The sequence below is a fragment of the Eptatretus burgeri genome, chromosome 2, assembly GCF_056783735.1.
Source record: "Eptatretus burgeri isolate ZD-2024b chromosome 2, Ebu_testis_v1, whole genome shotgun sequence".
Lineage (NCBI taxonomy): Eukaryota > Metazoa > Chordata > Myxini > Myxiniformes > Myxinidae > Eptatretus > Eptatretus burgeri.
In genome coordinates, this window is record NC_140962.1 from 123,894,877 (window position 1) to 123,909,330 (window position 14,454).

Sequence of the window (14,454 nt, forward strand, 5' to 3'; positions counted from 1 at the left end):
ACAAATCCCGGCCTGGCCTCTTCTCCAGACAAGGCCCAAATCGAGGTTCTGAGCTCCCCAGGCGGATCGACAAACGTGTCGCGCCGTTCGTGTCAGCAGGGACCGTCAGAAGTTGTGGCGTCTCCTCTCCTGCCTTCCCCCCTCGAAGCCCGACTTCCCAACTCCGTCCTCTCAGCTTCTCCTTGCACGCCGCCTCTCCCACTGCCACAAAAATGGCAGACTCGACGTGCAGGCAGCCTCTCTCATGTTAGCTCGCTTCCCCTCTCCTGCCTTCCAAACTCGAGAACTGAACCTTACGTTTCCTTTTTTCGTTCCACCAGCACGCCTCTCTCGGCGACTGCCGACCAAAGAGCTCCGCCCCTTCGTGTCACCTCCTCCCTCTAGCCACACCCTCTCTCTCGGCCACACCCCCTCTCCGACTGGGCGGGGCTTATCGTCGTAGAGGGGAGGAAGAAGATCGAGCCCTTGTTTCACCACCGTATGAACATAAAAACAGTCTTTTACACCTCCCGACACACATATGACGTCCATTTCACCAAACAACCTATCTATACATGAATTTAATGGGAAATCTGAGCTAATCCTCTACTTAGTAGTCCCATTAAGGGCCATTTCCATAACAATATATATATATATATATATATATATATGTATGTGTTGTTGTTGTTCGTCTTTTGGCTGCTCCCGTTAGGGGGTCGCCACAGCGGATCATCCGTTATGATCCGCATACTGATTTGGCAAAGGTTTTACGCCGGATGCCCTTCCTGACGCAAACCTGGTCGCCTCTTACGACACAGGAATAAGGATTGGGTTTCGCCATGATTCCGGGCTGCCCTACACCCTCTCATAGCGCGGCCCAGTGCAGAGCTCCCGTCCTCAAGCGATCCTCAAACCCAAGCCTCCGAGTAGCAGGATTACAGGCGCACGCTACTACGCCCGGTGTGTGTATGTATGTATGTATATATATATATATATATATATATATATATATATATATATATATATACATATATATATATATATATATATATATATATATACATACATACATACATAAACATACATACATACATACATACATACATACATACATACATACATACATACATATATATATATATATATATATATATATATATACATACATACATACATACATACATACATACATACATACATACATACATATATACATATACATACATACATATATGTATATATATCTATACATATATGTATATGTACAGTGGGGAGAACAAGTATGTGATACACTGCCGATTTTGCAGGTTTTCCCACTTACAAAGCACGTAGAGGTCTGTCATTTTTATCATAGGTACACTTCAACTGTGAAAGACGGAATCTAAAACAAAAATCCTGAAAATCACATTGTATGATTTGTAAATGATTAATTTGCATTTTATTGCATGAAATAAGTATTTGATCACCCACCAACCAGTAAGAATTCCATCTCTCACAGACCTGTTAGTTTTGTCTTTAAGAAGCCCTCCCATTCTCCACTCATTACCTGTATTAACTGGACCTGTTTGAACTCATTATCTGCATAAAAGACAGCTGTCCACACTCAATCAATCAGACTCCAACCTCTCCACAATGGGCAAGACCAGAGGGCTGTCTAAGGACATCAGGGACAAAATTGTAGACTTGCACAAGGCTGGGATGGGCTGCAGGACAGTAGGCAAGCAGCTTGGTGAGAAGGCAACAACTGTTGGCGCAATTATTAGAAAATGGAAGAAGTTCAAGAAAACAGTCAATCTCCCTCGGTCTGGGGCTCCATGCAAGATTTCACCTCATGGAGCCTCAATGATCATTAGAAAGGTGAGGGATCATCCCAGAACAACACGGCAGGACCTGGTCAATGACCTGAAGAGAGCTGGGACCACAGTATCAAAGAAAACCATAAGTAACACACTACGCCGTCATGGAATAAAATCCTGCAGCGCACGCAAGGTCCCTCTGCTCAAGCCAGTGCATGTCCAGGCCCGGCTGAAGTTTGCCAATGACCATCTGGATGATCCAGAGGAGGAATGGGAGAAGGTCATGTGGTCTGATGAGACCAAAATAGAGGTTTTTGGTTTAAACTCCACTCGCCGTGTTTGGAGGAAGAAGAAGGATGAGTACAACCCCAAGAACACCATCCCAACCGTGAAGCATGGAGGTGGAAACATCATTCTTTGGGGATGCTTTTCTGCAAAGGGGACAGGACGACTGCACCGTATTGAGGGGAGGATGGATGGGGCCATGTATCGCGAGATCTTGGCCAACAACCTCCTTCCCTCAACAAGAGCATTGAAGATGGGGCGTGGCTGGGTCTTCCAGCATGACAACGACCCGAAACACACAACCAGGGCAACTAAGGAGTGGCTCTGTAAGAAGCATATCAAGGTCCTGGAGTGGCCTAGCCAGTCTCCAGACCTTAACCCAATAGAAAATCTTTGGAGGGAGCTGAAAGTCTGTGTTGCCCAGCGACAGCCCCAAAACCTGAAGGATCTGGAGAAGATCTGTATGGAGGCGTGGGCCAAAATCCCTGCTGCAGTCTGCAAACCTGGTTAAGAACTACAGGAAACGTCTGATCTCTGTAATTGCAAACAAAGGTTTCTGTACCAAATATTAAGTTCTGTTTTTCTGATGTATCAAATACTTATTTCATGCAATAAAATGCAAATTAATTATTTTAAAATCATACAATGTGATTTTCAGGATTTTGGTTTTAGATTCTGTCTTTCACAGTTGAAGTGTACCTATGATAAAAATTACAGACCTCTACGTGCTTTGTAAGTGAGAAAAACTGCAAAATCGGCAGTGTATCAAATACTTGTTCTCCCCACTGTATATATATATATATATATATATATATATATTGTTGTGGTTACCAAATTCGCAAACCACCATTCAGGTCCCTTAGGTGAGGTATCTCGGTAAGTGTATGTGTAGTTAGGCCCAAACCCGTTGTCTAGTGGGAATACATGTCATTTATGCGAGCTGCGACTCTTCAGGATAGCCGTTTTTCTTTTACTATCTTTATTTTGGACCAACCGCCATGATTACCACCACAACCACAACATCAACCACCAACCACAACGCCGCTTCACCACAACCGCCACGACCTTCACGTCACACCTCGCAACCGTAGCATCGCCACCGTTCTTGCCCCGCTGTGGGTACCGGTGTTGGACTCGTGCAGGGCGCATGTTGAACAGCGTGTACAAAATCACGGATTTTGTGCTTCAAAAACGGATCAAAAACGACACACGCCCACTTTTTGCCGTCCAATCGGTGAGCGAGGGGCGATTTGGCCCCGCCTCCAGAACGATCGATATATGCAAATTTGTGGATCAAAAAGCCTTCACGCCCACTTTTTCTCGGGCCAATGGGGAGCGAGGTGAAAGGTCAAAGGGAGGGGGTCAAAGGCGAAGCTACTGGGGGGATAAAAGGACCGTGTTCGTCAGTCAGAGCAGTGTGGAAGTCTGGAGCCCGAAGCCTGCAGTAGCTGGAGAAGCTGAAGAGAGTCGAACGAGGAGAGCCCAAAGAAGAGTCCAGGGTGGAGGGTCCAGAGGCGGAGAGGCGGCAGCGGCGAAGGCAGACGAGGGGGTGCTCGCGACGGTGCCGGGAGCTGCACGCCCGAGGAAGGCCGACAGCGCGACCTGGCCGAGGTGGAGACGCTCGTCGCACATAATAAAGATCCTCTATACCCCGAGCATCAGCAACCCCCTCCTGTTTCCCCCCGCGCTGAGATAGTGCGACCAAGGGGGCCCCTTTCCCACCCCCTGCCAGACACTGTCCGCGAGGTCCGCGGAGTTGCGGCGCCATCGCCGCTCCGCGTCTCATCACCAGACGGGTAGGCGCGACCCGGTCTCGGCCTCAGGCCCGCCTCATTCTTGGGGGTATTCTTTTCCTTGGTTTTGGGTATGTGTTGTCGGCGCCGTCTGTGAAGTAGAATTGTATAAGTGTTGCCGTGTGCTCGGTAGTCGGTATTAACTCTGCATTGTGTTTTCGCTTTTATATTTGCTTTTTGTGTAAATTGAATTGTGTTTTTTCTGTGTGCTTTTGGTGGAATTGTATATGTGTGCTTCCCGTGTGCCGCGAATAAATGTGCTTTATTATTGAACTGTTCTCCCGCTTCGCTTCGTCTTTTCTCCCATTGAATCCCCATCTTGCTTCACGTAAAGGGTTGGTAGTGGGCTGAGTACGCCCGATAATTAATCGTACCGTCGAGGTCGACGATAACACCGCTCGGTTATTCTGATAGTACGGAACGGGTCGCTTAAGTGGCCCGTGTCCGAAGTCGACCTGCGGCGAGGTGCGATCGCCCGGTCTACCCTCCGCGTGGGTACTTAGGTAGGTCGAATTTGGCGAGCAACCCTATCCCACGCGGGGGCTGATTGGCTCGATCGCGGTGAGACCGAAAGGTCCACCTGTGACTGGTTCCCGGCGTTAGTCCGAGAGGGTCACGACTGGATTGTCCGTCCGGTGGGCGACGTGCCGCGATTCGAGTTACGTGGCCGTCAGCACGCCGGCGGGCGCGAAATCCGCAACAATATATATATATAGATATATATATATAGATATATATATAGATATATATATATATATATATATATATATATATATATATAGATACATACATATATATATATATATATATATATATATATATATATATATATATATATATATATATATATAGATACCGGGCATAGTGGCGTGCGCCATTAATCCGGCTACTCGGAGGCTTGGGTTGGAGGATCGCTTGAGGACGGGAGTTCTGCACTGGGCCACGCTATGAGAGCGTGTAGGGCAGCCCTGAATCATGGTGATACCCAATCCTTATCCCTGTGTCGTAAGAGGCGACCAGGGTTGCATCAGGAAGGGCATCCGGCATAAAACCTGTGCCAAATCAGTATGCGGATCATAACGGGTGATCCGCTGTGGTGACCCCTAACGGGAGCTGCCGAAAGACGAACAACATATATATATATATATATATATATATATATATATATATATATATATATATATATATATATATATATATATATATATATATATATATATATATATATATATATATATACTGCCATGCTATCAACGTCCTGCCACCCCCGTGTAGCCAGATGGACCAGTGCAGAACACACGTTGTCACGAGCCCCGGCAAGTAATTATGTTGGAGCTAACGAGCCATCTCATGAGGTGGGAACGCTCAGGTAGGGCATTCCACGGAGGTACACGCTACACATACAGACCTTTACAGAGCTAGGTTAGGGATCTTTCTCCTCACGCATCTGTTCTCTCTCTCTATCCACCCGTCTATCCCGTCTTCTGTGGATGCACAAATAAGAAAGTTACTGACTTGCAATCCCATTTTCCTCTGGCATGACACCGCACTCCCCACATTGCACTACACCACACCTCCCACTCCCACATCTTAGACACCATCAGTATTCCTCCCACCTATTCCCTCAGCATTCAGGAATCAGTATTCCCTCAGCATTCTGGGTTTGGGTTGTGTTGGTCTGCCAACCGCACCAGGTATTGGGAGGTCATTTACCCTCACCTGCTTTCTTTCTCTCTGGGCTATATCTAATCTTCCGTGTGTGTGTGTGTGTGTTTGTGTGTGTGTGTGTGTGTGTGTGTGTGTGTGTGTGTGTGTGTGTGTGTGTGTGTGTGTTTTGGTACCTGTCCTATCATAAATTGAGATTGTAGAAGATATAACGGGATAACTCTGCTCTGTATCTGCTTTTGCAAGATTGCTTGCCTTTTGTCGCACCCCACAAATTCCTTGCTATCCCCTGCTGTACATAAAATAAACCCCATTTACTCTGCCACATACCTTTCCTCGCTTGATTGTAAATAAATGCTTTGTCTAGAAATGTGCCCAGCTCGTTTTCATGTTTACTTTCATTGGTCTAGCATGACCCGCACCCTCGTTTAGTCGGGACGTTATTCCCCAACAATCTGTTTCCAAGCTGGTACGTGCTTAGCAGTTCCGCTCGGCTGCATCTGATCTGGTAACGTGATCTGGTTTGAGCAAGTGCGTACCGAGGGCGTGTTCCCCGGTAATTTGATCACGTGACCTTTAGGTAAACGCTATTAGACGGAGGATTTAAGTCAAGCGGTCGAGGAATTGGCATTCACCGTCAATTAGCGACCCGCCGCATCACAAAGTTATTTGTGTGCGACGGCCTGCAATTCCAGAGAGTGGTGGGAACCTGAGGTCGTTCACCCCTCATGGTCTTCGCCCCTGAACCTGGGTCCGCAACTATATATATATATATATATATATATATATATATATATATATATATATATATATATATATATATATATATATATATATATATATATGTGTTATATATTTGCGGAAATGGGCCCTCAGTGGGTTATTAAATATAGGATCAGCCCAGATCCCCCTTAAATGCATGTTTAGCCAGGTTGTTCGGTAATTGGATGTTACATGTGTGTCGGGAGGTGTAGCAGGCTGCCCAGTGTTCATACAGTGGTGGTGTACCGAGAGGCGCCGTTCTTCTTCCTGCCCCTCTTTGAACCAGCCCCCGCCCAGTGCTCTGACAGAGTCAGTCAACAAGACGTGTCAGCAACCCATTGACGGGGAGCGGCTGCAAACTCGAAGGATGGACCAATCACGTGTCTCCGGAGGCGGTCCAGAAGAGTGAGCCCCAAGAAGGCAAGGGAGAAACTGCTAGTGTCGAGGCTGCGATCTGCTTCATGAGGAGTGGTTTGGTCGGCTGTTCCTCCTCGGTTATGGATCCAGCCTGAGGTCATCCACAAGTTCATCCTGAGTCCAGTCACGGAGCCTCTGACTGTCCTGATTCCCTGCACGGCTCGACACGTCTTTCATCCTATTGATCCGCCTGCGGAGCCCAACACCGGGATTGGCCTAGTCTGGTGTATGGGCCAGACCTGGATTTGCATCCTGGACCTTGTGAGAAACAGCTGGAACACACCATAGATCTTTCTCTCCTGTGCCGTCGACCTTACGGGGGCTGAACGCGCCGAGGCTGGTGCATGAGCACATGGACAAAAGGAGGCCGTTGCCGCCATCTTGCCACGCGGTATGCTCGAGCGATGCCGATAGGAGTATGAGCGCCATCTTGCTACGCTGCATGCTCGAGCTTGGGCACTCGAATCCGCCAACATCGGCTTGTCACGAGCCGCATTCGTGCCTTCGACACTTTTCCTCTCGTCCATGAGGCATCACCAAGTACTCCGTGTCTTGTCTGCATCTTGTCTGCATCTTGTCCAGGCCTAAGGTATATCTCGCTAGGGTTCCCTTCGAAACCCGTATCCGTAGCTCCCTAGTTAAGAGTGGGTTATCGATTGATGATAACGTTCGTGAATGCTTTGCTTGTGTCGTGTTTCCCCGATGTGTCCCCAATAAATCTGGCTGATTCATATGAAAGTTGCCGCTTTGAATTTATTCATGCCGCGCTGAGGAACAATCCGCTCGATTTGTATTTAAAACCAAAACGGGCTACGGACTGGCAGACTTCGCTCGGTCTCTGACAAACCCAGTCTGTAGCCGGGGTCTATATCCCTAACTGCTCTGGCCCAGGTGTACTTTGGTATCGTGATCTGAGGCACGTGACCCGAGACCTGTGCCGAGCTCGCCGGCGTTGTAACTCCTGAGACGGTGGTGCTCTTAAGTAATGCCGAATCTTCAACAATATATGTATATATTAGGCTAATGGTATATATCTTTCTGCCCCAACCTGAAACACAGAAACACTTCTCTGAGAGAGAATTATTAAGTAAAACTTCACGGGAAAATTGTAATGTTTTTTTTTCAAAAATTGTACCCAGGTGGTATATAGGCAACAGACTGCTACCTTGATCACTCCCAAAATTTTCTTCTCTTTTTTGCTGTTAAGTATATCACCTCACATTTTTGAGCTCTTTCAATCATTGCAAGAATAAGAGGGTTCCTTTTCTTTCTTTTTTATTGTGGTATTTTTACCACAGGCTTCTGCTAGAAATGCATAATTTTTGAAATGGCAGAAACTTTATTGCTTGTTTATTGTGCTCTTGTTTTGTTTTCTTTTATTGAAAAGCATGAAATGTTGATGATTCACTCCATATCTGATATGGATTCTGATTTATCATTTATTACGGAGGGGTGAGGTGCAGAGTTTCTTTGCAAAACATGTCAATTAAAAATGCACATAGACAAGCTACCCGAATCTACAAGGGGTGTTTGGATAGGTCCATGAATGAGATACTCATAATAGCCCAAGCCATGCCAAGCCCTTTTTTATTGTTTAAAAAAAAAAATTAACACACAAGTTCATGTTATTAGATAAAGTGCATCCGTGTTTGTGTCTGCATCTTTGTGTGTACCTCATTCTACTTTTATTTGGCACACCCTGGATTATTTTGAGCATCTTCTTCACATAACTTTTGTAATGTCACGCACTCTGGTTCTGTGGTTTTTCACACAATCCCACTGGCCGATGCTGTGTATCCGTCAGGTTGTTGAAGGACACCTTGGAAGATGCACAGTTTGGTGGCCGTTCCTCACAGATACTTTCTGCTCTCCTGTGCTGCTGCGGTCAAGGCTTGCGTTCTGAGCTGAATCGGCAAAGTCGCCTTGTCCAGGGACTGGCTGTTGTAGCAGAGAAAGTGCGACAAGTTGGCACTTCTTCACGGCAGGTGCAGACATCTGCATCTTTGAGAATAATTGTATTACCTGTGATGCACATATTAGTAGAGTTGCACTTCTTTGCAAATTGTTGCAGTACAATATGCTCTATTTTCTCACAGATGGTTTTAACGGAGGGAATGGCCAAAGTGCATTTGTTGTGCTTTCCCAGTGGAACCATCTGTCGCCTTCCTATCTCACCTAGCCTTTCTGTGAGAGGGATTAATCAAAAGGTATACGACCATACACTTGCTGAGCCTAATTCTGAGAGGTGGGGAAGGGCACTTGCTTATGCCTGTCATCGGGTTTGTTTCAACAATGAATGCCCCCAATTTTAATGGTACCTCAGAGTTTCTTAGACTCCTAGGAGTACTAAACCACCATTTAGTTTTTTTGTTTGTTTCTTTGTTTTTTTTCTTCCTTTTTTTCTGCCAATGTCTGAGCTGTATCTTGGAGCCAGCTCGGACTTTTGGGAGCCAGCTCGGACTTTTGGGAGCCAGCTAGGATATTGCATCAATCGTGGGAATCTTGGAGCTGGCTAGGATATTGCATCAATAGGAAGAATCTTGGAACCGGCTGGGATATTGCATCAATCGTGGGAATCTTGGAGCCGGCTAGATTATTGCATCAATCGTGGGAATCTTGGAGCCGGCTAGGATATTGTATCACTAGTGGGAATCTTGGAGCCGGCTCAGATATTGTGTCAATAGTGGGAATCTTTGAGCTGGCTAGGATATTGCATCAATAGTGGGAATCTTGGAGCCGGCTAGATTATTGCATCAATAGTGGGAATCATGGAGCCAGCTCGGATATTGCATCAATAGTGGGAATCTTGGAGCCGGCTCGGATATTGCATCAATCGTGGGAATCTTGGAACCGGTTCGGATATTGCGTCAATACTGGGAATCTTGGAACCGACTTGGATATTGCATCAATAGTGGAAATCTTGGAGCCAGCTTGGATATTGCATCAATCGTGGGAATCCTGGAGCTGGCTGGGATATTGCGTCAACAGTGGGAATCTTGGAACCAGCTTGGATATTGCATCAATTGTGGGAATCTTGGAGCCGGCTTGGATATTGCATCAATAGTGGGAATCTTGGAGCCGGCTCGGATATTGCATCAATAGTGGGAATCTTGGAGCCGACTCGGATATTGCATCAATCGTGGGAATCTTGGAGCCGGCTCGGATATTGCATCAATAGTGGGAATCTTGGAGCCGGCAAGGATATTGCAGCAATAGTGGGAATCTTGGAGCCGGCTCGGATATTGCATCAATAGTGGGAATCTTGGAGCCGACTCGGATATTGCATCAATGATGGCAATCTTGGAGCCGGCAAGGATATTGCAGCAATAGTGGGAATCTTGGAGCCGGCTAGGATATTGCATCAATAGTGGGAATACAAAGTATGTTACGGCGCTGTCACACCTTGACGATTTAGCCAGCAATGGCAACGTATAAAAATGTATGTAAAACGTTGGCATACGCTGAAATTTTGATTTTTTTTTTAAAGTTTTGGTCATATTCTTAACGTGTTGGTCGGATGCATAACATATTAGAAATGGGCACAGAACGTTTCATTGTCTTAAAGATAACTTATACCAACGAATGCTTAGCCTGTTGTCGGCGTTCACAACCTATGCCCAACGATAGTTTAACTTAGGCATAGCACGCTGCACGGATCGCCAACGGACTCGTGGCGTAGCCTGTTAAAAACCTGCCGCACGCCGATTTAAATCATAACCGCCTGAGAATTGGAAGTGTCAACCACGCAGTCACACCTTGACGATTTAGCCAGCGTATGCCGACCTATGAAAAATGTGTCTAAACGCTGACACACGTCGAATACGGTATGGGTAAGTTGTGTATACGTTAAGAGCACGCTGAAAAACGATGAAGTACGCTGTCATATTTCGTGGTACGTCTCGTACGTCGTGAAATTTCAAGCATGCTGAAAATTTTACGACGTACTCGCCGTATGGCTCACACCTTCCGCTAGGCTGGGAATAAGTTGTAGGCACGAAATGCGATCGTTGACGCACGTTGACACAAGTTCCTTGTAAGTTACTCATAAGTCGAAACACGTCGAGGTAATGTTTAGCATACCCGAAACTTATTTTCTCCGTCAAGGCACATTTTCTTTTTTTTCTCCTTAGCTCCATGAAGGCACGTGACAAAATATCTGAAGTTGTTGTTTTTTTTTAATTTTTTTTTTTTTTAGTCTATCACGAATTTTAAAATATATTCGGACATTTGCTTTTAAGTTTCGATGTCGATGTGACAGTGTCGTCAAACAGAAAATATTCACAGAGGAGGAACTAATAATAAGACATGAGCAAACTGAAGAGGCAATCGGAGGTGGCGTAATGGCACGTGACGAAATATCGGAAGTTATTGTTGTTTTTTTTTTTTTTTAAATGCTGCCAATGCGCCATTATACGGTAGCTGTAAATTAGAAACACGTTCAGTAAGTTCTGTGGTCGTCCGGAAGGCGTCAATCAAATACGTCTACATACGTCAATATGCGTTGGAGGTACGTTACACATAGGTTCAAAGCACGTTACTCATAGGTTAGAAATAAGTTTTGGGTACGCTAAGCATTACCTCGATGTGTTTCGACTTATGAGTAACTTACAAGTAATGTGCCTCGACGTGTCAACGATCGTGTAACGTGCCTACAACACGTTATCATAGGTTATAAATAAGTTTCGGGTATGCTAATCATTACCTCAACGTGTTTCGACTTATGAGTAACTTACAAGTAACGTGTGTCGACGTGTGTCAACGATCGCATAATGTGCCTACAACTTATGGCCAGCGTAGCTGTGATTCATACGCTGGCATACGTCGTAAAATTTCAAGCATGCTAAAATTTGAGGACAACCGCAAAGCACAACGATTAAAGCCAGTGTACTACGACGTATGGCAGTGTTTTTCAGCGTGCTCTTAATGTTAACAAAACTTACCCATAACGTATTCGACGTGTGCCAGCGTTTTAGACAAATTTTTCATAAGTCGGCATATGCTGGCTAAATCATCAAGGTGTGACAGGGCCTTTAGGTTGACACAACTTTTTGACCTTGACCTATTTTTAAGGTCATGACCTAATTATAGACGATTTCCCATTTTCACCAAAACTCAACCAAGGGTTGTCGGGTCAGAACGAATTGCCCCTTCTCGATAGCCGAGAGTATGACACATTTATGCTTAATTTACATCATTCCCCTTCGGCTTAAAGGTCAAGGTTAAATGGTCTGAAAAAAAATTAATGTAAATATTTTTCTCATCGCTCAATTTTCTCATTGCGGAATCTCAAAGATTGCTTGGCCTTCCAAGATTCTTTTGCATCTTAATGGAAGGAACTGCATTGAAGTTGTGCATCTGATATTTGATTCATGTCCTGACATACTTTTTCTCAGATTGTGACCTAATTAACAAAGAACATATTTTTGATCATAACTTGAATAAATTTTCCTCCGATTTTTTTTTATGTTTTTGAGTTTTATGGATGAATTGTATATGGTTCTGGTGGCGGTCCAAAAAAAATTGGCCATCATTGAATCGCAGGCACCGTAGAAGGATTAATCTTGGTGATCGCTTTATGATCGCAGGTATCGAGAATGGAATTGCTATCTTGCCATTTTTGCCATATATCGCACCAGCAGTGTTTTGTTTGTCAACAATAAGCTAAAAAATCGTATTTTTCAACCTGAAAAGTTCCTACAATCCCCAAAAAATATTGCAGGGGTTTATTTTCTAATTTAGAAACACTATGAGGGTTTGAGGTTGTTCTGTCACATCTCACTTACTGATGACTGATCACAAACAATCTATCTTCAAGTGAGAGTGTAATTAAATAATTTTTTCCCAATAATGCCCGTCATTCTACAAAATGTTTACGCAATAATTAAGTTGTCTTTAGGTTGTCCCAATTATTTGTTAAAGCTTTCCTACAAAATGCTTTCCCACAGCATCATTGTTACCTATTAAAGGCAAAAATCTCTCTCACTCTCACTCTTTGTTTGTATGTGTTCTATGCACGGCCACATCTTTAAAGTTACAAACTCCAAACTCGTGGTACAGATACAACTTTGTGTGGGGGATATCACAGGCTATGTGTCTGCGGAGGTGTAGGGAGGCGTAAATTCGCCATGTTAGTGTATGAGTTTAAAGGGGTAGTGAGTTGTTAGGTGGTGGTGGCCGAGGGTATTGCAATTTAGAAACTTCCTTTTGCTACAAACTATTACTTATCCACATTTCTTTTCCCACGCAATGCCAAGTAAATCTTCTCGTTGCTTATAAACGTTCAAATAAATTTGTGTTTGTATTTGATGCTGTGTGTATGAAGCAACTTGTAGGCTTCCTAAGCCAATGGGGTTTGCCGAAATGTAATGAAAGTGTCAAAATCGGGAAGTGGACAAAGACCTTCTAGGTCGGTAAAAAAATGTTTGGTTGGGTTTCGGCCTTTTAAAAAAATTTTTGCCTGATTAATAGCATTAACCACCTTTAACTGAGTAAAAGTATCAGTATGTGAGTAGTTAGCAATGTGTGGAATGAACATTTTATTAAGTGAGTTTTATTTTCATGCCCCCTCACTCTCTTGTTTGTTTATTTTTCTATTCCCTGCTCTGGTTATCTGGGCCCTCCATCCATCCATCCATTGGGACCATACTCTGTGCAGAGCGTTGGTGCTGCTTAAGCAGTCTCCTTGGCTATTGGGCACACTCCTGGACAGATGGCCACTCCGACACAGGATATACCAGCAACCTGGCACTCATTTTGCCAACCTCAGAAGGATGACAGGCTGAGTCAACCTCACCTGGTATTAATTCAACAGCCAACCAGTATTTGAACTCAGGACCCTCGGATCCCAAGCTCTCCACTGTAGCCATTAAGCCAACACCAAGCATCTGGGCCCTCAGTTATTCAGATTGTGGAATGAACATTGGGGCATATGATGGCCTAAGCAATCCTGCTAGATAATTATTGGAAAAAATATTTGTCTTTAACATTTGTTTGAATATTTTAAAAATCATTGAACTTTACATGAACATTTAATGTACTTGGCTTCCCAACTGTAATTAACTCCAGGTCTCTCAAGAAGATTAATTTTGTGAAAAGAAATTCACATAAAAGTTACCAACTGTAAAGGGAATGGTGTTTTTGTTTTACAGACCTGTTCATATTTCAGCTCAAATGCAGTTCCACTGAAAATTCCTTTTGTAAATGCAGATCCTCTTGGTGAAGAAATCCAGGTCATGTTTAAGGTAAAAAAATATTGATGATGGTTTTTGTAAGATGAGCAGAATCTGCATTGTTTTAAAATAATATTTTCAGTAAAGTGACTGTCATTCCATTACACAACAAAGTATGACTAATTTGGCCAAAGCACCATTTATGCACCAACTGCAATTCCCCCCACCCACCTCCTCCCATTCTTCTCCTTTTTGAAGTATGCATTGGAATTTTGTCTTCACAATTTTATACTGTCACTATGCCAGAGCAGCCCCTGAAATTGTTATACAGCATTGTGTTTCGTTTTGTTAGCTCTCCTGGAACATAGATCCGGGAAGCTTATGGGACGGCGCATCGTCCGTCCGTCCGTCCGTCCGTATGTCCATCCACAGATACTTGCAATGTCTTCTCTGAAACTACACATACGATTTCAATGATACTTAACCACAACATTCAACACCGTGTATGTACTAAATTTTGTTCATGGTATTAAAAAATCTGGCCGTAAGGGGGTCTATGGGGGTTTCCCCTAAAATAGGAATTTGCTT

General features: G+C 44.3%; 1 protein-coding gene across 8 annotated transcripts in view; it reads left to right on the forward strand.

Moving 5' to 3' along the window:
* Nucleotides 1–14,454, forward strand: part of LOC147032987 (phosphatidylinositol 4-phosphate 3-kinase C2 domain-containing subunit alpha-like) — a 168,508-nt gene that overhangs the window by 107,718 nt on the left and 46,336 nt on the right. For all 8 annotated transcript variants that reach the window (XR_015055420.1, XR_015055421.1, XM_085871067.1 and 5 more), the window contains 3 exons: nt 8,502–8,682; nt 8,794–8,904; nt 13,846–13,938. Coding sequence is in view for 6 of the 8 variants with exons in the window: in XM_085871067.1 (XP_085727193.1) it covers nt 8,502–8,682; nt 8,794–8,904; nt 13,846–13,938 (385 nt within the window). In the remaining 2 variants the exon portion in view is untranslated. The remainder of the gene's footprint in view (nt 1–8,501; nt 8,683–8,793; nt 8,905–13,845; nt 13,939–14,454) is intronic.